Source organism: Ornithorhynchus anatinus, chromosome 7 (assembly GCF_004115215.2).
Source record: "Ornithorhynchus anatinus isolate Pmale09 chromosome 7, mOrnAna1.pri.v4, whole genome shotgun sequence".
Taxonomy (NCBI): domain Eukaryota; kingdom Metazoa; phylum Chordata; class Mammalia; order Monotremata; family Ornithorhynchidae; genus Ornithorhynchus; species Ornithorhynchus anatinus.
Window position 1 is genome coordinate 67,217,086 of NC_041734.1, and position 21,623 is coordinate 67,238,708.

At 56.9% G+C, this 21,623-nt stretch overlaps 1 protein-coding gene across 1 annotated transcript in view; it reads left to right on the plus strand.

Moving 5' to 3' along the window:
* The first annotated feature begins 600 nt into the window (after positions 1–600).
* ITPR3 (inositol 1,4,5-trisphosphate receptor type 3) overlaps positions 601–21,623 on the plus strand; it is a 73,791-nt gene continuing 52,768 nt past the window's right edge. The window contains exons 1-2 of the mRNA XM_029069808.2: positions 601–748; positions 15,454–15,524. Coding sequence (XP_028925641.1) covers positions 660–748; positions 15,454–15,524 — 160 coding nt within the window. The 5' untranslated portion in view covers positions 601–659. The remainder of the gene's footprint in view (positions 749–15,453; positions 15,525–21,623) is intronic.

Below are 21,623 nucleotides of genomic sequence, written 5' to 3' on the forward strand. Positions count from 1 at the left end.
CCCCCCACTGGGCCCAGGGACCCCGGCTGGAGCCGGATGGCTTTGGCCCCCCCGGTGGGCCCAGGACCCCGGGATGGACTGACCCGTCCTCTCCCCGCTGCGGACCCGGGACCCCGGACTGGGCCGGACCGCCCTCGTCCCCAGGGGGCCCGGGACCCCGGTCTGAGCCGAGCTGCCCTCTCCCCCCCCGGGTGGGCTCGGGACCCCATCCGGAGCCGGACTGCCCTCGCCCCCCGTGGACCCAGGCCCCCGATCTGAGCTGAGCCGTCCTCTCCCCTGTGCGAGCCCGGGCCCCCGGAATGGGCCGAGCTGCCCTGGCAGAGCTGGGCACCGGGCAGGGAGAAGGGCCCGGGGGGAGGGGCCGGCCAGGGCAGGGGCGGGGCCGGGGGTAGGGGCAGGAGCAGGGGGAGGGCCGGGGCCGCCCCCCGCCCCGGGACTGGATTTGCATGTGTGGAGCGGCAGCGGCGGCGAAGACCAGACTTCCTGCTCTCCCTCCATTGCAGGTAGAGCCGGAGCGGGGCCGGGGCCGGGGCCGAGCCGGGGCCGAGCCATCCCGCGAGGACAGCTGGGGCCGCCCCCTCCGGGCCGCCCCCCGGGGTGCCCGCCCGGGCCCCGCCGGGGACAGGACGAGCCCGGGGCCCCGGCGGGCCGCCGCCACCATGAGCGAGATGGCCAGCTTCCTGCACATCGGAGACATCGTCTCCCTCTTCGCCGAGGGCTCCGTCAACGGCTTCATCAGCACGCTCGGGTGAGTGGGGGCCCCTGCGGTGCCAGCCCCGCCCCCCTGCCCGCCGCCGGGATGACCCCGGGCCCTCGGTGCCCCCCGCCGGGACCACCCCGCGCCCCGCCCTGGACCAGCCCAAGCCCACCGCCCCCTCCTCCTCTCGGGCCGGCTCGGTGTCCCCGGCCCCCGACCCGCGCTGCCCACTCCCCGTGCCCTGGCCGGGACAACCCCGGGCCGTTCGCGTCCCGCGCAGGACCGGCTCGGTGTCCGTGCCCACCCCGCGGGACCGGCTCGGGGGTCCGTGCCCCCCGCAGGACCGGCTCAGTGCCCGTGCCCAGCCCTCAGGGCCGGCTCAGTGCCCGTGCCCACCCCTCAGGGCCGGCTCAGTGCCCGTGCCCCCCGCAGGACCTGCCCAGTGTCCGTGCCCTCCGCAGGACCGGCTCAGTGCCCACCTCGCAGGACCGGCTCGGTGTCCGTGCCCCCCGCGGGACCGGCCCGGTGTCCTTGCCCCTCGCCGGGCCATCCCCGGGCTCCCGGGACCCCTCTCCGGCCGGGCTCAGTGCCGAAGCCGGCGACCGTGCCCCCCGACCGGGGACCGGCCGAGGGTCCGGGGCCCGAGGATCCCGAGGGCCGTCCCAGCCCGGCCGGCCGAGGAAATGAGTTCATGTTTCTGGGAGAGACAGGAAGTCAGTGTTTGCTCAGGTAGGGGGAGGCGGAGGAGAGGAGGGGGCGGCCCGGCCCGGCATCCCCGGGCCCGCCTCGGACGCCTCCCGCTGGGCCCCGGCAACAGGTGTTTTAGGGGGGCTACCGCCCTGCCAGGGTGGCGGCTGAGGTCGTGGCCCGGTGGAGAGGGCCGGAGGGGAGGGGTATGTGTGTCTCTGTGTGTCTCTGGGTGTCTGGGTGGCTGTGTGGGTGGTGGAGGGGCTTGGCCAGTGGTTGGGAGGGGGCTGGAGAGGAGGACGTGTTTGTGTGTTTTGAGGGGTGGGGGGATGTGGCCAGTCGGAGGGAGTGTGTGTAGGTGAGGGGGTTAGGATATGCTGGTCGGAAGGGGCTGGAAGCGGGGGGGGGGGGGGGGGAGAGAGAGAGTGTGTGTGTGTGTGTGTGTGGTTGGGGATGGGGGGATGTGCTAGGTCGGATGGGGCTGGAGGGGAGGGAAAGAGAGAGAGTGTGTGTGAGTGTGTGTGTGTCTGTTGGAGGTGGTGAGGTGCTGGGGTGTGGCCGGGGGGAGGGGGCTGAAGAGGAGAGGGGAGGGATGTGGCCCGGCCAATCCAGGAGGGTTCAGGCCCCCGAGGGAATTCCCTCCCTGGGCCCTCCCTGGCTTGGTTCCTCAGTCCCCTCATGCCCAGACCTTCCTCCAGACCCTCCCTCCTGCTCCCTCCCAGGTGTACTCCACCTTCCCTCATCCCCCCTCACCCCACATCTCCCCCACCCATCCTCCTGCCCTCCTGCTTGGCAGAGGTGGGCAGCTTCTGCTTCCCCTTCCCCGCACCAGCTCCAGGGCTCCACCCAAGCAGGAAGGATACCCCGGGCCCCCGAGCGGGCCGGGCCGGGCCGGGCCGGAAGGAGCCGCGGGCCGGGAGCTGGCTCTCTCTCTACCCGGGGGCAGGGCTCGGAGGTCCAGAGAGGAGCTTCGCTGGTTTCGAGGGGAGCGGCCCACCGCAGGGCAGTACCGCGTTGGCTTCTGCTCCCTGCTCTGTGCCCTGTCCCTCTCTGCCATCCTGCTCTCGCCTCTGTGACGGAGAGTTAAAGGCTGCGGGCCGCACATCCTGCCGAGTGCACCCCTTCCTGATACAACCCCAGCCGAATACATCCCTTCCTGGCACACGCCCAGACGAGTACACCCCTTCCCCGTTCACACCCAGCTGAGTACACCCCTTCCACTACACGTCCAGCCAAGTAAATTCTCTCCACGTGCGCCCCTCTTCTTGTTCAGCAACTTGATGCACCGTTCTCCAAAGCCAAATATTCCCTTCCGCATATCCCCAGAACACACTTCCATGTCTAACTGAGACATTCCTACACACACAGACACACTCCCCTCACTCCCCACCCCCAACATGTACCTACGTGCATATCCACACACAGTTTGTTATATCTTCCCTCCTCACACATAGACACCTTCTTCCTCGCTCAGCCAAATACCCTACTCTCCCTATGTACACAGTGGACTTTTCTGTTCTCTCTAGACACCCGGATTAGAGTATCCCACATGTCAGTGCATACTTATTTGAGAACCCCTTCTTCGCACACACAAAGTTATGTCCCCCTGCTCCTGGCATTTACAGCTGGACCTTCGTGTCCGGGGCCAAGCCAGTTTAATTGAGAAAGACACAGCTCTCCCTCCTTTTTTTATGGTATTTGTTAAGTGTGTACTATGTGCCAGACACTGTATTAAGTGCTGTACGCCCTCCACACAGATCTACATGCCCGCACATGGCTATCTTCCGTTCACACCAGGGGCGGGCCAGGCCCTGCCGCTGAAACATATCCAGAAGTGCCCTGACCCTCACCATTGCCCACTGTGCCCCAGTGCCAGGGTTCGCTATACTACTGATGCCCCTGGGGCCTCCAACCAGTCCCCAGACTAGTCCCAGGCCCTGCCTTCTGGGTTCAAGCTGAAAATGCCCAGTGTTTGGGGGGTAAAGCTTGGCCCGGTTCAGTTGGAAAGAGATCCACTCTGGGGGAGGTGGTGGCGGCCCCCACGTCCTTCCTCCTCGTTAGTCCAGCCCTCCCCCCGCAAACCTCCACTTCCCATCCACTCTGGCTTAGGCCTAAACTGGGGAAAACACCCTCGCTTAAATTGCAACTCCACAAGTCTCCCGACACTACTAGATGGAGCCCCCTGCCCTCTATTTGCTCTGAACTTTGTCCCCTATCCCATCCGATCTCTTCCCCTCTCCCAGCTTCCTTCTCCGGCCATCCACCTGCCTCGTTTGTCAGCCAAAGCAGTTTCCTCTTGGTCTGACCATCCCCTCTCCTCCTTCTCCTTTCCCGCTTTGTCCAGGAGCCGCAGGGGAGGGGGAGCCTGGGGGAAGCAGGAGGAGCCTGTGCCCAAGAAACTGCCCTGCTGCCGCCCTTCAGTCATCAGCCTTGCCAGGCCTCGGGCTCTCTTTCAAGGCACGGTCAGGTTGGCCGAGCCAGCCAGGGGTGGGGAGCGGGGAATGCGGAATGGGGAGCGGAGAGATGGGATGGTGATCCAGAAGTGGGAAACCTGGAGCTGGGATGGGGACTGTGGGGAGTGGGGATGGGAATCCCAGAGCAGGGATTGGGGAGGGGAAGCCAGAAGAGGGGACAGGGATCCAGGAGCGGGGTTGGTGGGCAGGGAGCCGGGAGCAGAGAGAGCTATCCCACCTCCATGTTGTGGGCTCTCTGGGGGCAGCAGCCTCTCTGGCCGGAGAACCCAACGGCCCCCCGGCTCCCCCGGCTTGGGGGATGGGGAAGCGACGGGAGATAGGGAAGGGACTACCACTGAGATCTCGGCCCCTCGGCTAGGGGATGGAGAAGGGACTCCTGCCGTGGGGGTCTAGAAACTGGCCCCCTGAGAGACACGGGTAGCTCTGTCCTGGGAGAAGTTTAAACCCGCAGAGGTGGAGACCGTGTCTGTCCCAGTGATGTCTGGGGTGGCTCTCCCCACCCCCTGCCTCCCTCTGTCCCCTCTCCCCATCATCCCCACCTTCTCTTCCTCCTCCTCCTCCTCTCCCCCCCTCTCCTCCTTCTTTTCCTTCTCCCCCTCCTCCTTCTTCTCTTCTCTTCTGTCCCTCCTCCCCATCTTCTTTCCTTCCCCTACTCTCTTCTTCCTCTCCACCCTCGCCACCCTCAAAGCTGAGTTGGAAGCAGCAGATAATAATAATAATAATTATGATATTTGTTAAACATTCTCTACGTGCCAGGCCCTGCAGTAAGCGCTGGGGTGGAAACAAGCAAATTGGGTTTGGACACAGTCCCTGTCCCACATAAGGTTCACAGTCTCAATCCCCATTTTGCAGATGAGGTAACTGAGGCACAGAGAAGTGAAGTGACTTGCCCCAAGTCACACAGCAGACGAGCGGCAGAGGCGGGAGTAGAGCAGATGCCGGGACAGGTGAACCGGCCCCTTTCCGGGAGGCACTGGAGTGCAGGGACACCCAGAGAGATGTGGGCACCCGCCCAGATTTGAAGGAGGAGGAGGTCTGTGCCCATCCGGGAGAAGGTGCCATTCAGGGTGGGCCCTGTGCCCGCTGCCCCAGATTGTGGAAAGAAGCGCTTTCCTCTCCAGGAGCAGATTTGGGGCAGACAGCCAGAGGCCCCATCCTCTAGCTAAGCAGATGGGCATACGGGGCAGGCTACCACCGCTGGGCAGAAAAGAGAGCGTGGATGGTTTGAAGCAGGTCTTCCCACTGGAAACACCTGCCGAGGCTGCCCTATGGATGGGAGGAAGGGGAGCAGTAGTGGGACCCAGGAGGCCCCTGCTGTTTGGACCTGAGCCACCAGCTCGTTTGGATGGCCATTTGCCAGTCCGGAAGCCCGAGGCTGCTTGACCCCCGCTTCCCCACCCCGGGCCTGGAGCACTTTGGAGGCAAGGCTGGGGGTTGGGGGGAAGGGGAAGCACGGGTCAGAGGGCCGAGTCCTCCCCAGGAAAGAAAGAGTGGTCTGTGGGGATCCGGAGTGCTCGTCAGCCAGGCTTTCTCCGGGCCCAGGCAGGCAGGGAGGCCAATTAGAGCAGACTGAGTAATTAGAGCTCCGTGCCAGGATTGTACATGAACTCAGCGGCTGCTCGCGGGGGGCCACCGAAGGAACAGGGCGGAGAGGGAGCTGGGACCAGGCCACTGCCGTTGCCGCCGTCTGCCGGCACCTGAGCCCGCGGGCCCACCCCATCCCGCCTTCTGCTTTCACCGGCACCCGGCAAAAGCCGGGCCCCGAGCCGGGCTCTCGGTGGAGCCAAAGAGGCCACAAAGGCGGTGGGGCTGGGGGCCTCCGCTGCTGTCACGGGGAGCTCTCTGTCCTCTCTCCCCATTTCGTGGGCTCCCCAAATTTGGGCTTTTTTTCTCCCGGCTCTGCCCAGCTGGTTAGGCTGGGAGCGGGTCCTCCGTGCCCCGCCATGGTGACCCCAGACCTCCTGCCCCCTACACCATCGACTGGAAGGCCAGGGCCTGACCCCATCTCTCTTTGGACAGACAGGGTGAGGCCACCCCCTGCACCCCTCCTCTCTGCTGTGCTCCCCACATCGGGTTAGCCCTCTCATTAGGTAAGGCCCGGGCCCCCCCGCCCAACCCTTGACCGCACAGCCCGACGTCAATCAATAGTAGAAACTGCATGGCCCAGGGGAAAGACCACGGGCCTCGGTTCTAATCTCCGCTCTGCCGATTGTTTGCTGCGTGACTTTGGACAAGTCACTTCACTCCTCTGTGCCTAAGTTTCCTCAGCTGTAAAATGGGGATTATTCATTAATTAATTATTCATTCATTGGGGATTATTCATTAATTAATTCATTCAATCATATTTACTGAGTGCTTACTGGGTGCAGAGAACTCTACTAAGTGCTTGGAAGAGTACAGTATAACAATAAACAAACACATTTCCTGCCCACAAAAAACCTGTTCTTCCTCCTACTTAGACTGGGAGCTCCATGCGGGACAGGGACTGTGCCCAATCTAATTAATTTGTACCTACCCCAGCACTTAGAAATGTTTGACACATAGTAAGCGCTTAACAAGTATCATAAAAAAGCAGTCTAGCTTAGTGGAAAGTATATGGGGCTGGAAGTCAGATGACCTGAGTTCTAATCCTGATCTGCCAATTGCTTGCCATTTGAGGTTGGGCGAGTCACTTAACTTCTCTGAATCTCAGTTTCCTCAACAGTAACATAGGGATTCAATCCTCCTCCCTCTTACTTAGACTGTGAGTCCCGTGTGGCACGGGGATTGCGTCCAATCTGATAAACCTGAATAATAATAATAATAATTCTGGCATTGGTTAAGTGCTTAGTAGGTGCCGAGCACTGCTGTAAGCACTAAGGCGAGATAATCAGGTTGGACATAGTCCCTGTCCCTCCTGGGGCTCATAGTCTTAATCCCCATTTTACAGATGAGGTATCTACCCCAGCACATGAAACAGTGCTTGATACCTAGTAAGCTCTTAACAAATACCACATAAAAAATTAGCCTGCGCTGACCTGGGGATCCTGGGTACTGTCCTGGGCACCTGGTACTTGGCATTTGGGAGAGTATGATAAAAGTTGAAGACATGGTCCCTGCCCTCAAGGAGCTGACAATCTAATGGTGTCCTGACTCCCCAACCTCCCCCCACCCCCTCCACCCCCAGCGCCCCCAGCTTCTCCGTAGGGGGAAGGGTCTGCTCGCACACTGTTACATTGCCGGAATTTGTCCCGGGAGGACCATTTCCATTCCACTCTCCTGCCCCTCTTCCTGAGACCTCCTGGCCCTGGGCCCCTGAGAGGGCGTTGGGGGTGGGGAATGGAGAAGCCACCCGTGCCTCAGTCTCCCCATCCCATTTCAGTTTGGGATCGGGTGGGCAGCATTCTTTCCACGACTCTAGTTTCTACCGAGAAGAATGTTTTCTTCTCACCGCCCCCATCCTTCCATTCTTCTTTAAACCCTTCTTTTAACCCTTTCAAGGCTGGCTCAGTCTGGGGCCCCCTCCCCAGGATGGGGTCGGCCGGGCCAGTGCGGAAGGCAGCGGGGGTGGTTGCTGGGGACGCGGGACAGGGGGCAGGGGTGGGGTGGAAGCGGCCGCTGTTTGGATGGCAGCAAGTCACGGCCTGCCAGGCTGGTGTGCCCCGAGAGCCCCGAGAACCCTGCTGCCTCCTCCTCCTCCCTCCTTCGCCCTCTTCCCTCTTTCTCCTCCCAGTCTGCATTCCTGTCTCCGCTTCCCCTCCTTCATGCTCTGAACCCCTCCCAGCTGTGGGACTGGAAGCCCCAGGCTCAGAGCAGAGGGACAAGTTGGCTCTTGGGGCCAGTCGGGGCAAGGAGAGGGGGACCAGACCAGTTTAGGGGAACCCCCGACCCCCGCAACACAGGGCATAGGAGCAGTAGTAATGAAATTTGTTGAGCGCTTATTGAGTGCAGTACACTGTACTAATCACCTGGGGAAAGTACAGACAGAGGTGTGAAACCCATTCCCTGCCTGCGAAGAACTTCATTCTCATTAGGGTCTCAGATCATCTGGGGTGGGGAGGGGTCCATCTGCATGGAGATCAGGTGAAGGGGGGGTAGGACCCCAAAGCAAGAGCTGCACTGGGGAGTTGGAGGGAGACACACCTGGGAAAGCCCCTCCTCCTGTCCCTGTAGGGTCTAGGTGGCCCATGAAAGGCCCCTGCCCACGGGAGCGGGGTGGACATGCTAAGCCAAGAGTCTTCCCCCCAAGCCTTCCCTTCTAAACTCTTCTCAGAGGGCAGAGAGACATTCACTCAGTCATCTCAGACCTGGAGGGGAGGCAATCCTGACCTGGGGAGGGGGTTTCTGGTGGTGGCAGGGGCGGGTGGGGGGCGGGTGACCTGCTCCCAGCTTCTCCCTTGACCTTAGGAAATCCCTCTGGGTTCGGGTGCCCCAAAGAAGGCGTCGGGTGGGGACGGGGAGGAGGAGGCCGAAACTTGGTGCCAGTCCAGACTGGGGAATCGGTGCCCTCCCCTGTCCAGGTTCCTCCCCGCCTCGGCAACCTGCTGATCACCTCAGGCCCCACCTCCCCTCCCTCGCTGCCTGCCCCCTCCCCAGCTCCAACCTACCCTGGCCTCTTCCGTTCTAGGCCGTGAGCCCGTTGTTAGGTAGAGATTGTCCCTATTTGTTGCTGAATTGTACTTTCCGATCGCTTAGTACAGTGCTCTGCACACAGTAAGCACTCAATAAATACGATTGAATGGGTGAATTAATTAATCAATCAATGGTGTTCTGCAACAAAGCCTGGGCTCCTCCCCAGGTGCCCAGGGATTCTGGGGATGCCACGGGGGGATGGGCAAGGAGGATGCTTGAGACCTCAGGGGCAAGGCTGGTGGGTTGGGGGCTACCCCGAGGCGGAGAGGAGGCTTGAGAGGGAGCCATTTGGACTGGACCAGCAGCCTCTGCCCCCCTAAGGAGTTTCTTTCTTGGCTGGGGCTGCATGGGAGGGGAGGGGACCGGCTCTTTCTCTCTGCCCTGATACCTGCCCAGTTCCTGGGTCTTGGGCACCAAGAGATTGCCCCCATGCCTCTCCTCACTGGATCTGGGTCCCCCCTGCTCCATGCCCAAAGTCTCCCCTTCATTCTAACTGTGTTTTTCTGTTTTTATCCTTCATCTCTTTCCCCTCCTCCTTACTGCACCCTGTGCCCATGAATCACCCTGATGTGCCTGGTCACTCTTCCTTCCTGCCAGTGTATGCGCCCCTCTTTGTGCCCCCACGGCCTCCTCCCTCGGGCCTCTGGCCATGAGTCATCCCAGCCACAGGCCCGGACATCACCGCCCCCCTGCCAACCTCCATGATCACCCCTGGCACCACCTCCTTCGCTGGGCCCCCATCTCCCCTGACCGTGCCCGCCCACCCACCCGCCCTCTGAGCTGAGATCATACCCGTCCTCATCAGCAAAAGTATTTCTCACGCTCACTTGGTTCGGAGCTCCAGGCTGCGCGTTAGGGACGGTGCGATTCATTCATTCATTCATTCGGTCGTATTTATTGAGCGCTTACTGTGTGCACAGCACTGTACTAAGCGCTTGGAGAGTACAATTCAGCAACAAATGTGATTAAAGTCAAAGACCTGGTCCCTACTTTCCAGGAGGTCACGGTCTAGTAGACTCCCAGGAGCTCTGACCTACGCCTAGGGGAAGTTTCCCTCTTATCTAATCTCCTCCCTTCCCACCTCCCAGGCCCTCCTCTCCACCTGGGTCTCAAAGTCCATGAGTTGGCATCTCTTGCCATTGCCCAGGTCTTTTTTTTTAAGTGGTATTTGTTAAGCACTTACTGGGTGCCAGGCACTGACCTAAGCGTTCGGATAAATTCAAGCTAAACAGGTCGGACACAGTCCATGTCCCACACGGAGCTCGTGGTCTTAATCCCCATTTTAGAGATGAGGTAACTGAGGCACAGAGAAGGGAAGTGACTTGCCCAAGGTCTCACAACAGACAAGTGATGGAGCTGGAGTTAGAACCCAGGTCCTTCTGACTCCCAGGCCCGTGCTCTATCCATTAGACCACACTGCTTCTCTACTGGATTCCTCTCATACCTTCCAACGTCCAGGACTGGATCCCTCTGATATCGGGGATGGATACCGTGTAATTATGAGGAGACATTTATTTCGTGCTTACTATGTGCTAAGTGCTGGGGCAAATACAAGGTTAGCAAATAGGACTCAGTTCCTTTCCTCCCTGAGGCACGCAATCTATCTTATTCCCTTTTTACAGATATGGAAACGGGGTTCCAAACAGATCCCAGCTCCACCACTTGTCAGCTGTGTGACTCTGGGCAAGTCACTTAACTTCTCTGTGCCTCAGTTACCTCATCTGTAAAATGGGGATTAAGACTGTGAGCCCCACGTGGGACAACCTGATACCCTGGTGTCTACCCCAGCGCTTAGAACAGTGCTCTGCACATAGTAAGCCCTTAACAAATACCAACATTATTATTATTAAATGATCTGACCAAGGCCACACAGCCGGCAAGTGACAGAACTGGGATTAGAACCTGGGTCTCCTGTGTCTGTCCACTCAAATAGGAAAAGCTGCACATACCCAGTAGTGCCCCAGTTGCAGCCTGGAACCCCCTGAAAACCCCCCAAAACAGTGGGGCTGCATTTTCTCCAAGTGGGCTTCCCTAAGAATGGGGCCGGTGGTCCAAAATAGGGATGGGGAGCAGGAAGGGGAGAGAAAATGGGGATAATAATGATAATGGCATTTGTTAAGCGCTTACTATGTGACAGGCATTGTACTAAGCGCTGGGGCAGATACAAGCAAATCAGGTTGGACACAGTCCCTGCCCCACGTGGGGCTCACAGTCTCGGTGGATATTCAGAGAGAGAGGCAGAGAAGGAAAGACACGCACAGACACTCTCTCTCTCCTGGGGCTCTCTGCTGCTGCCTCCTCCCCGCCTCCAGGAACTCTGCTCTATCTTTCATTCATTCAGTCGTATTTATTGAGCGCGTACTCTGTGCAGAGCACTGTACCAAGGGTTTGGAAAGTACGATTCAGCAGCATCGAGAGACAATCCCTACCCAATTTGCTCTGCTTGCTCTATTCCACTGTGTTCATTTCTTCTACCCCACTTGTTGCTTAGGGGCTTCCCTGAACAGGTATCTCTCTGGCATGGGGGAACTGCAGGCTGAGTGACTGGACCATTCATTCATTCATTCATTCAATAGTATTTATTGAGCGCTTACTATGTGCAGAGCACTGTACTAAGCACTTGGGATGAACAAGTCGGCAACAGATAGAGACAGTCCCTGCCGTTTGACGGGCTTACAGTCTAATCGGGGGAGACGGACAGACGAGAACAATGGCAATAAATAGAGTCAAGGGGAAGACTTTATTGAGCGCTTACTGTGTGCAGAGCACTGTGCTAAGCACTTGGGAAGTACATTTCAGCAACAAGTAGAGACAATCCCTGCCCACAAGGGCTCCCAGTCTAAAGCGGGGGAGACAGGCTTCAAAACAAGTAAACAGGCATCAATAGCATCAATATAAATAGAATTATAGATATATACACATCATTAATATAAAAATCATTTTAAATATGTATATATATGCACAATTGTGTGGGGAGAGGAGAGGGGTAAAGCAAAGGGAGTGAGTTGGGGGCGATGGGGAGGAGGAACATAGGAAAAGGGATCAGTCGATCAATCTATAGTATTGATTGAGCATCCACTCTGTGAGGAGCACTGTACTAAGCAGCTGGGAAAATACCATCGAGGGAGTAGATAGGATCCTTTTGCCTTCCAGCGGATTACCATCTACAGTCACTAAAATAAAGTAAATAGAATGGACTGCCTGAAAAACAATCGCATTTTAGAGCAAATTAAACCAAAATAGTCTTTGGAAGGCCGAATAACTCGACTTAGCGTGTTTTGGACACATAATCAGGAGGACCAATTCTCTGGAGAAGACACTAATGCTAGGAAAAGTCCAGGGTGAAACGTGGAAGAGGCAGACCGGCAGCCAGATGGATAACGATGATAACGGAAGAACGGTTAGAAAGGTTGTGTATTATGGCAGGGGACAGGACGTTCTGGACAAAGTATATCCATGGAGTTGCTATGAATCGGAAACAACTCGGCACATGATAATAATGATAATAAGGATAAGAAGCAACAGAGTATGAAGATTATATACCTGAGTGCTATGGGGGTGGAGGGAGTACCCAAGATCTTAGGAGGCAGGGAAGTAGTCTGTGCTTTTTTAATGGTATTTATTATATTATTATATATTACAATATATAATGATAGCAACAATAATAATAAATTATGGCACTTGTTAAGCATTTACTATGTGCCAGGCACTCTCTTAAACACTGGGGTAGATACAAGATAATCAGTTTGAACATAGTCCCTGTCCCCTAGAGGGGTCCCAGCCTTAATCGCCATTTTATAGATGAGGTAACTGAGGCACAGAGAAGTTAAGCGACTTACCTAAGGTCACACAGCAGGCAAGTGACGGAACTGGGATTAGAATCTAGGTCCTCTGATCCCGGGCCGTGCTCTTTCCGCTAGGCTCCGCTGCGAGTGCTGAAGTGGCAATAGGGAAGGTGGAAACGGTGGGGAGAAGAGAGATTAATTGAGGAAGGCTTCCTGGAAGAGGTGGGCTTTCAGAAAGGTCAGGAGCCCGCAGTCACTCTGCCTGTGACTGCAGAGCCTGCAGAGTGACTGCCTGTGCCGGGCTCAAGCTCCCCAGCGCCGCCACTGCCGTGGTCAATTCAGGCAGAGGTTTGGTTCAGGTCAGGGGCCTCAACCTGGGGCAGCGCCAGGCAACGCAGGAGTCCTCGGGACCGTATGCACAACGACAGGGGGACGCACAGAGGCTGGGTGGGTTCTGGCCTGGCTCAACCCACCCCGGGTTCAGTCCCGCGGGTTAGACCTCACTCCGGAAAGGCTGAACGGGGCCCTGGATGAGCAGAAGATTGGCCTAGGCCTCACTCTCTTCCTCCCACCTTGACTACCGCGTCGGCCTCCTTGCTGACCTCCCTGCCTCCTGTCTCTCCTCACTCTAGTCCATACTTCACTCTGCTGCCCGGATCATTTTCTAAAATACATTCAGTTCATGTCTTCCCTCTTCCTCAAGGACTTCTAGGGTTGCCCATCCATCTCCGCATTAACAGAAACTCCTGACCATCAGCTGGAAAACACTCAATCACCTTGCCCCCTCCCACCTTATCACCTTGATTCCCTACTCCAACCCGACCCACACTCTTTGCTCCTCTAACGCCAACCTACTCACTGCACCTCAATCTCATCTCTTTCACTGATGACCCCTAGCCCACATCCTCCCTCTGGCCCGAAACTTCTTCTCCCTTCGTACCTGACAGACCATCACTCTCCCCAACTTCGAAGCCGTGTTCAAATCACATCTCCTCCAAGAGGTCTCCCCTCATTTCCCCACTCCCTCTCCCTTCTGCATCACCTGTGTACTTGTCTCTGGACCCTTTCAGCACTTGATATTCACCCTACCGTCAGCCTCACGGCACTTACGTCCATAACCGTGATGTATTTGCACTTAATATTCACTCCACTCTCAGCCCCACAGCACTTATATCCATAACCGTAATTTATTTTAATGTCTATCTCTCTCTCTACACTTTAAGCCTGTAGGCAGGGAACATGTCTACCGACTCTTTTGTACAATACTCTCCCGAGTGCTTAGAACACGGTAAGCGCTCGATGAATACGCTTGATTGATGATCGAGGGTCTGACTGCCTCCATAGTTGGCCCTCGCTTCTCTTGCTGCCTTGGGCATATCACTGCAGTGTGGTCTAGTGGATAGCTTGGCCTGTGTGACCTTGGGCAAGTTACTTAGCTTCTCTGTGCCTCAGTTACCTCGTTTGTAAAATAGGGATTAATACTGTGAGCCCCAGGTGGGACAGGGACTTTGTCCAAGCCTATTTGTATCCACCCCAGGGCTTAGTACAGTGCCTGACACATACTAAGCACTTAACAGATACCATAATTATTATTATTCACTGCAAGAAGCCCTTAGCAGTGGGCCAGGGAATCCCTGCACTCCCCTATGGGGCCTGGGGGGTGAGGGGTGGGGACGGGTTCAACTTCCAAGGGGCATAGGAGGGAATCGGATTCCCAGCAGCTGTGGGAATCCCTTGATGGGGGCTGCAGAGGTGGGCTGTGAGCTTGACCTCCTCGGTTCTGACTAAAATGAAGGAGCAGGAACCAGGAACCTCACCCGAGTCCTCGTCCCAATTCCTGATTTCCGGGCTGGGGGCCCTGTGCCAGCAGGATTGGTGCAGAAGCCCTGGTCTGAGGCTCAGCCCGTTCCTCCATAACACAGGCTGGGACCTCCGGCTACTTCTGGGTGGCCTGATGCCCCTGTGGGCCGTGGGACGGGCCGACCCCCTGACCCTGTCAGGAGAAACTGCTTTGCACTCAGCTGCCCGGGGCCGTATCCCATCCTCCAGCAGGAGCCATCCTGGGGTTAGGTTTCATGGCAGAGGCGGGAGGTGAGACACCGGCCTCTCACCGCAGGGCATCTGAGGGTAACACGTGCCAATGGCATGCCAGCACAGGATGCTATCTACCTCCCTAGGTGGCAGCCCCCTCAGCAGCTGCCGGAGACAGACAGAGCACGAGGGAATGGGGGCCGGGTTGGAGTTGATGAGGGGTTAGGGTTGTCCAGCTGCTTGCTCTGTGCCCTCCTGCTTGCCAACTCTCTCCTTGATGACCTCTGTACCTCGGTCTTTCCCTCTGCCTGCAGGGGCTCCGAGAGCCCTGTGATTCCAAGAGGGTGTTCCAGCTTTTAGGGGCTTGGCCGGGGCCTTCCTTTCAGGGAATCCCCCGATTCCAGCTTCCCAGAAGAGATGAGGTTAGCTGTGAAGCTGTGAGGTTAGCTCCCCTGGTCCGCCACTGGACAACCCTGCCCCATTGTGTCCCCAAGGAGCTACTGGGAGAGAGATAGGGGGCTGGGAATGTCTGCCACAGATGCCCAGTTCTCTGGGCAAGACAAGGCTCTGCCTCGGGATCATCTTTGCCTCTAGAAATGGGCCTCTGCAGGAGAGATGGCCCCCGTGCTCTGCCCTGTGCCCCACCCTACCCCCTTCTGTCCGGCAACTGCCCTTCCACACTCACCAAACTGGAAAATCCACACCAAATTATTGAGAGCCCACCCCAATCCTGCCTGACTGTGTCAACTTGGGAAAATCCCTACTCCTCCTTGGGCCGGTTTTCCCCTCTGGGACCCGGGGAGGCGATACTCTACCAGGGAGGGGACTGAGGGGGTGGAATCATCCCCAGGGTATGGGATGGTGTGGGGATCCCCCTTGGGCACCCACCAAGATTGGGAAGCTTGGGGCAGCAGGAGCTGGGTCAGGAATGGAGTCTCCACTCTGACTCCCAATCACGTTCACCTACAGCGTACTTTCTCTCTGGGCTGGCACCCGTGGGCAAGATTGAGCTGCCTAAGGGGAGCCTGGGTTGGGTGTTGATGCTGCCAGTGACAGAGCCTGGCAGCTGGGCCCGCACCTATGGGCCAGGGCAGAGGGGAGGTTGGTGGGGAGAGGTTGGGTTGGAAGCAAAGGGACCGGGGGCTGAACTTCTGCGTCTGTCTCGTAGGCTGGTCGACGATCGCTGCGTGGTGGAGCCGGCTGCGGGAGACCTAGACAACCCCCCAAAGAAGTTTCGAGGTACCTACCGTCTTCTCACTTCTATCCCTGGGGTCCCAGGTCCCAGGGCAGGGGCTTGGGGTGTGATAGTAAGGTCCTGAAAGCTCCTTTCAGAATTCCGGAGCTGCCTGGCCCACCTTGTCTGGCCATGCCCAGAGGGTGCCCAGGCCAGGCTAGGCCAGGCAGCCACTCGTGTGCGAAGCAGCATGGAGCAGCAGCTAGAGCACGGGCCTGGGGCTCAGAAGGTTGGGGTTCTAATCCCGGCTCTGCCGCCTGTCTACTATGTGACCTTGGGCAAGTCACTTCACCTCTCCGCGCCTCGTTTACCTCATCTGTAAAATGAGGATTGAGACTGTAAGCCCAATGTGGGACAGGGACTGTGTCCAATCCAATTTGCTTGTATTCACCCCAGTTCTTAGTACAGTGCATGGCACACAGTAATTGCTTAGCAAATGCCACAATTATTATTATTATTCAGCCCATGAGCAGCAGAAATCCCCCATCCCAAGCTTCCACTGACAGGGAGCTCCCCACCTCAGCTCCCACACCCAAGTCCCACAGAGTCTCAGACCAACCTGCCTCAGGAATGCTGGGCAAGGGGGAGTGGGGGGAGGCATATGGGCACCACAGGCCTCGGGAAGGGGGTGCTGCTCCCCCTGGGGTGAGGGGACAAATTGCCCCCGGGTGTCCGGGCACCGGACTGGGTTGGCAGGTCCTCCAGGGCAAGGCCACAGGCCTCTCTAGTGGGGCTAGAATTGAGCCACCACCGTCAAGACTGGGGCCTTTGAGAGAAGGCTGTTGTCTTCTGGACTCAGGGTCTCTAGACACGGGGCCAGGAGAGACACACGGAGCCTGAGAGGGCAGAAAGACAAACGAGAGACAGGCTGGCAGGCAGGTGGTTGGATCACCATCATCAACGGTATTTATTGAGTGCTTACTATGTGCAGAGTACTGTACTAGGCGCTTTGGAGAGTACAGTACAGCGTTCCCTGCCGCAACAAGCTTACAGTCTAGAAGGGATGATTGTGGAATCTAAGTGCTTGCTATGTGCCACGCATTGTACTAAGCACTAGAGCAGACACAAGAAAATCAGGTCCCACATGGGACTCACAGAATAAGCAGGAGGGAGAACAGGTAATCACTCATTCATTCATTCAATCGTATTTATTGAGCGCTTACTGTGTGCCGAGCACTGTACTGTGCGCTTGGGAGAGTACAGTATAACAATAAACAGACCCATTCCCTGTCCACAGTGAGTTTACAATCTACTGAATCCCCACTTTGCAAATGAGGGAACTGAGAGGCACAGAGAATAAAAATTATGGTATTTAAGTGCTTACTTGTGCCAGGCACTGTACTAAGTGCTGGTGGATACGAGCGAATCAGGTTGAACGGAGGCCCTGTCCCACATGGGGCTCCCGTTCTTAATCCCCATTATACAGATGAGGTAACTGAGGCACAACTGATTTGCCCAAGGCCACACCTCAGACGTGTGGCGGAACCGGGATGAGAACCCATGACCTTTTGCCTCCCAGGTCTGTGCTCTATCTATGGTGCCGTGAAGTGACTTGCCCAAGGTCACACAGCAGACGTGTGGCGGCAGCGGGATTAGGAACCGAATTCAAACAGCAGACGTGTGGCGACACCTCTGACCCCCAGGCCTGTGTTCTTTCCACTAGGCCACGCTGCCCGTCATGGAGGGAGATGCAGGTGGCAGCAGGCAGGTTGAAACAAGGTGTCTCCCTCGGTCCTGGCAGGCAGCTGAGGCCCTGTTCACGCTGGCATTGACTCCAGAGGGATTACCTGGAAATTACTGAACAGAAGGATCTTGGAAGATCCTCCACCCAGCCCCAGCCCATTCTGGTGCTCAGAAGGAGGTGGAAGAGGAGGAGGAGAAGGGGAGAAGCAGCGTGGCATAGTAGATAGAGCACAGGCCTGGAAGTCAGAAGGCCATGGGTTCTAATCCTGATTCTGCTACTTGTCTGCTCTGTGACCTTGGGCAAGTGACTTCACTTGTCTGTGTCTCGGTTAGCTCATCTGTAAAATGGGGATTGAGACTGGGAGCCCCACGTGGGACAGGGACTATGTCCAACCTGATCTGCTTGTCTCCACCCCAGCACTTAATACAGTGCCCGGCACATAGTTAAGGGCTTAACAAATACCATAATTTTTTTTGTTTTTCCCTAGGGCTGTAGTGGAAGGGAGGGAGGATGGGAGAGAGAGCAGAAGAGCCGGTGAGCTCAGACCCTATAAGAGCCTCTTTATAATAACAATAATTTTGTTGTTTGTTAAGTGCTTACTATGTGTCAAGCACTGTACTAAGCGCTGGGGTAGGTACACGATAATCAGGTCCCACATGGGGCTCACAGTCTAAGTAGGAGGGAAAACGGGTATTGAATCAGAAGCAGGGCACGAGCCTGGGAGTCAGAGGTCGTGGGTCCTAATCCCTACCCTGCCACATGTCTGCTGTGTGACCTTGGGTAAGTCACTTAATTTCTCCGTCCCTCAGTTCCCTCAGCTGTAAAATGAGAATCAAGACTGTGAGCCCCATGAAGGACATGGTCTGTGTCCAACCCGATTACCTTATACCTACCCCAGTGCTTGGGACATAGTAAGTGCTTAACAAATACCATAATAATAATAATGGTTATTATTATTATTAATAATAATCCCCATTTTTCAGATGAGGGAACTGAGGCGGAGAGAAGTCAAGCGATTTGCCGAAGGTCACCCAGCAGACAAGCGGCAGAGCTGGGATTAGAACCCAAGTCTTCTGACTCCCAGGGCCGGGCTCTTTCACTAAGTCATGCCGCTCCTCATGCCTTCCCAGCCTGGTCCAGTTGCTTTCTGTCAGCCCTGCCAGGCTTCATCTCCCAGCTGCCTTCTTAGGGGAAGTAGAGGCTAGGTCTGGGCACCAGGCCCCAGGTTCCTCCCTCCCCCACCTGTTCCCCACTTCCTGGTGAAAGCTGGGGCGGAGGGCGGGGCATCTTACGCCTACCATGGGTCATGGCTCCTTAGGGATTGGGAGTCGGGAACCCACAGAGCTGAGCCCTGCTGAGTTTGGTCCAGACTCAGACAGTCCCCGAACCCTAGCAGGGCTCCCCGTAAGCATCATCTCGGGCAAGGAGGGGCAGCCCGGAGCTCGCCGACCGGTGAAGCTTTCCACCCGTAAGCGGTTGTTCCCTGGGCTGGAGAGCCACGAGTCCCAGGAGCCACTAGGGCAAGCACTCGTGCGTGAACACACCACCTGGGCGTGACCGCGCTGCCTGCGGGGATCGGGGACTGCCGCCGTCTCCCCATTGGCCTCCCTCTCCGCCGGCCGCCCACTTCCGGCTTGGCCCGGGGCAGACCAGACCCAGGCATTGCCGTCCCTGCCCGGCTCAGCCAGGGGCCGGGTGGAGAAACTGAGGCCTGAGCAGGGCCCTGAACATGAGTGCAGACACACGGATGGGGTTGTAGGACAGAGTGGGGCCTGGGGAGAGGATAGGTCTGGGGGGTGCTGGGGCAAGGAGAGGTCTCGGGGGGATCCAGAACCCCCTTGGGGCTGCAGACTGTCACTGTCGGGGAGGGGAGGGTGGATGGAGGCAGACCTTCGCTGGAGCAGGCCCAGGAGCCTCTGCTGAGGGACCTCTGTGGCTGGGCTAGAGAGGAGCAAAGGGCCAGAGACCAGATAGAGGGGAGAACGAGGGAAGGGAGACCCCCAGAACAGGAATCCGGGGGTCTGTGTTGTCTCCAAGCTGTTTTAAGGCAGGCTGGCTCGGATGCAGGAGCACGGCCATGGCGAACTGTGGGCTCCGGGATGGTGTCCCTGCTTCCGCCTGGGAGACTCCCTAATCCTGCTCCCACAGGCTGGGGTGCGGCTTGGGTATCCCCGAAAGGGTGTGTGTGTGTGTGTGTGTGTGTGAGAGAGAGAGAGAGGGAGAGAGTCTAGAGTGGGAGTGGCAGAGGAGGATTTCTTAGGAGCTGCTTGAGAAAGTTCAGGCCAATTTTCAACAACAAAAAGAAATCGCTTAAGGAACAAACGCTCTATTGACTCCCTCCTTCCCTGCCTCCCTTTTCCCCCAAACCCCTGCCTCCTTTTCTCCCTCCCCCCTCCTGTTCCTCCTCTCTGTCCTTTCCCTCTCCCTCCCTCTCCTGTTCCCTTCCGTCTTCTCTCCCTCCCTCTCTGTCTTACATCTCTCACCGACTCCATCCCCCTTTCTCCTCCCCCATCCACCTGTCCCCTCCCCCATCTTCCTTCTTCCCAGTTCCACACTGGGCCAGGGACAGGCTTGGACAGGAGCGGGACAGGGGAGCGGTCACTGAAACCCAGAGCCCGCCCAGCCCTTCAGACAAGGATGAGGTGGCTGCATCCCAGCCCTTTCCCTTGTGGATCATCCCAGGGTCAATGCTGGTGGTCCTGGCCTGAGCCGCAGGGCGGGGGGAGGGGCAGGGCTGAGCGGAGAGCCCAACTCCACACCATGGTCTGGATCGGGAGAGAGGGCCTGCCAAGAGAGCCAATACCCCTGAATTGACACAGTCCAGGCCACTCTCTCCTGAACAGATTGACAGCAGGCGGACCAACAGACAGAATGGACAAAATGGTAGGCAGACCAACAGATGGACTAGGCAGGCCAAACAACTGACCCAGAGACCGAATGATCAAAAGGTAGACAGTGACCAGCTCACAGTCAGTGAATTGACAGGCAGAACGAGAGATGAGCCAACAGTTAAACTGGTAGATGGACATTATCTGAAAACTGACTGACAGAGGGAGATAGAACAACCATCCCATTTAGAGTCAACCCCAGACAGACCAACCGATGACCAGAAAGATGAAATGATTGATGAATGGAAAGGTGGACTGGCAGGCAGACTGGGTGGTCTTGATTGACTTACAGACCTCAGACAGGCTGGTTGACTGACGGACTGAAGGTCGGATATAGATCGGCAGGCCGGCTCATGTATGGATTGACAGTCACACTGATCTGACGGCAGACCACAGACCAACTGACCAACTGACTGACCAGCAGGCCCAGGCAGGGAGACTGGCTGACAGATGGATCGACAATCATATTGATTGCTGGACCGATTGACCTACTGACTGACAAATAGACCAAGAGAGAGGTGGATGGATGGGACCGTTACAGAGGCTGTTATTATGGCTCTTGCTCTCTCGGGGATTTGGGCATGTCACTTGCCTATCATCTGCCCCCAGGGCTCAGGGTTTCCTTCGGCTGGGCCGTTGGCAGGGCCCTTGCTTTCCTGCAGCCGACCATTCATTCAATCGTATTTACTGAGTGCTTACTGTGTGCAAAGCACTGTACTAGGTGTTTGGGAGAGTACAGTAAAATAATAAGCAGACACATTCCTGTCCACAATGAGCTCGCAGTCCAGAGGGGAGACAGATAGAAATAGATAAACAAATTACAGATATATACAAATATATACATATGTGCTGTGGGGATGGGAGGGAGGAAGAATGAAGGAGCAAGTAAGAGCAGAGCAGAAGGGAGTGAGAGAAGAGAAGAGGAAGGCTTAGTCAGGGAAGGCTTCTTGAAGGAGATGTTTCTTCATTAAGACTTTGAAGTGGGGGAGAGAAATTATCTGCCAGATATGAGGAGGGTGGACATGCCAGGCCAGACTACTGACTATTACTAAACTACTAGAGAAGCAGCATGATGTAGTGGATAGAACACAGGCCTGGGAATCAGAAGTCATGGGTTCTCATCCTGACTCCACTTATCTGCTGTATGACCCTGGGCAAGTCCCTTTCACTTCTCTGTGCCTCAGTTACCTCGTCAGTAAAAGGGGGATTGAGACTGTGAGCCCCGTGTGGGGCAGAGACTGTGTCCAACTTGCTTGTATCCTCCTCAGAGTTTAGTACAGTCCCTGGCATATAGTAAGTGCTTAACAAATAACACCATTATTATTATGATTGAGTACTGAATGCTGCTGCTGCTGCTTCCTGGGATTGGGGCCAGGAACAGGGAAGGGGAGGCAGCAGACCTGAACACATGAGCATTGGCAGCACCGGTTGCCTACTAAATACCTTAAGGGCAAAATTTGTAGGCCACTGCCAGGGCTCCTACACCAGCCACCTGCTCATGAGGACCACTTGGGGCCAGTTGGGGCCAGTTG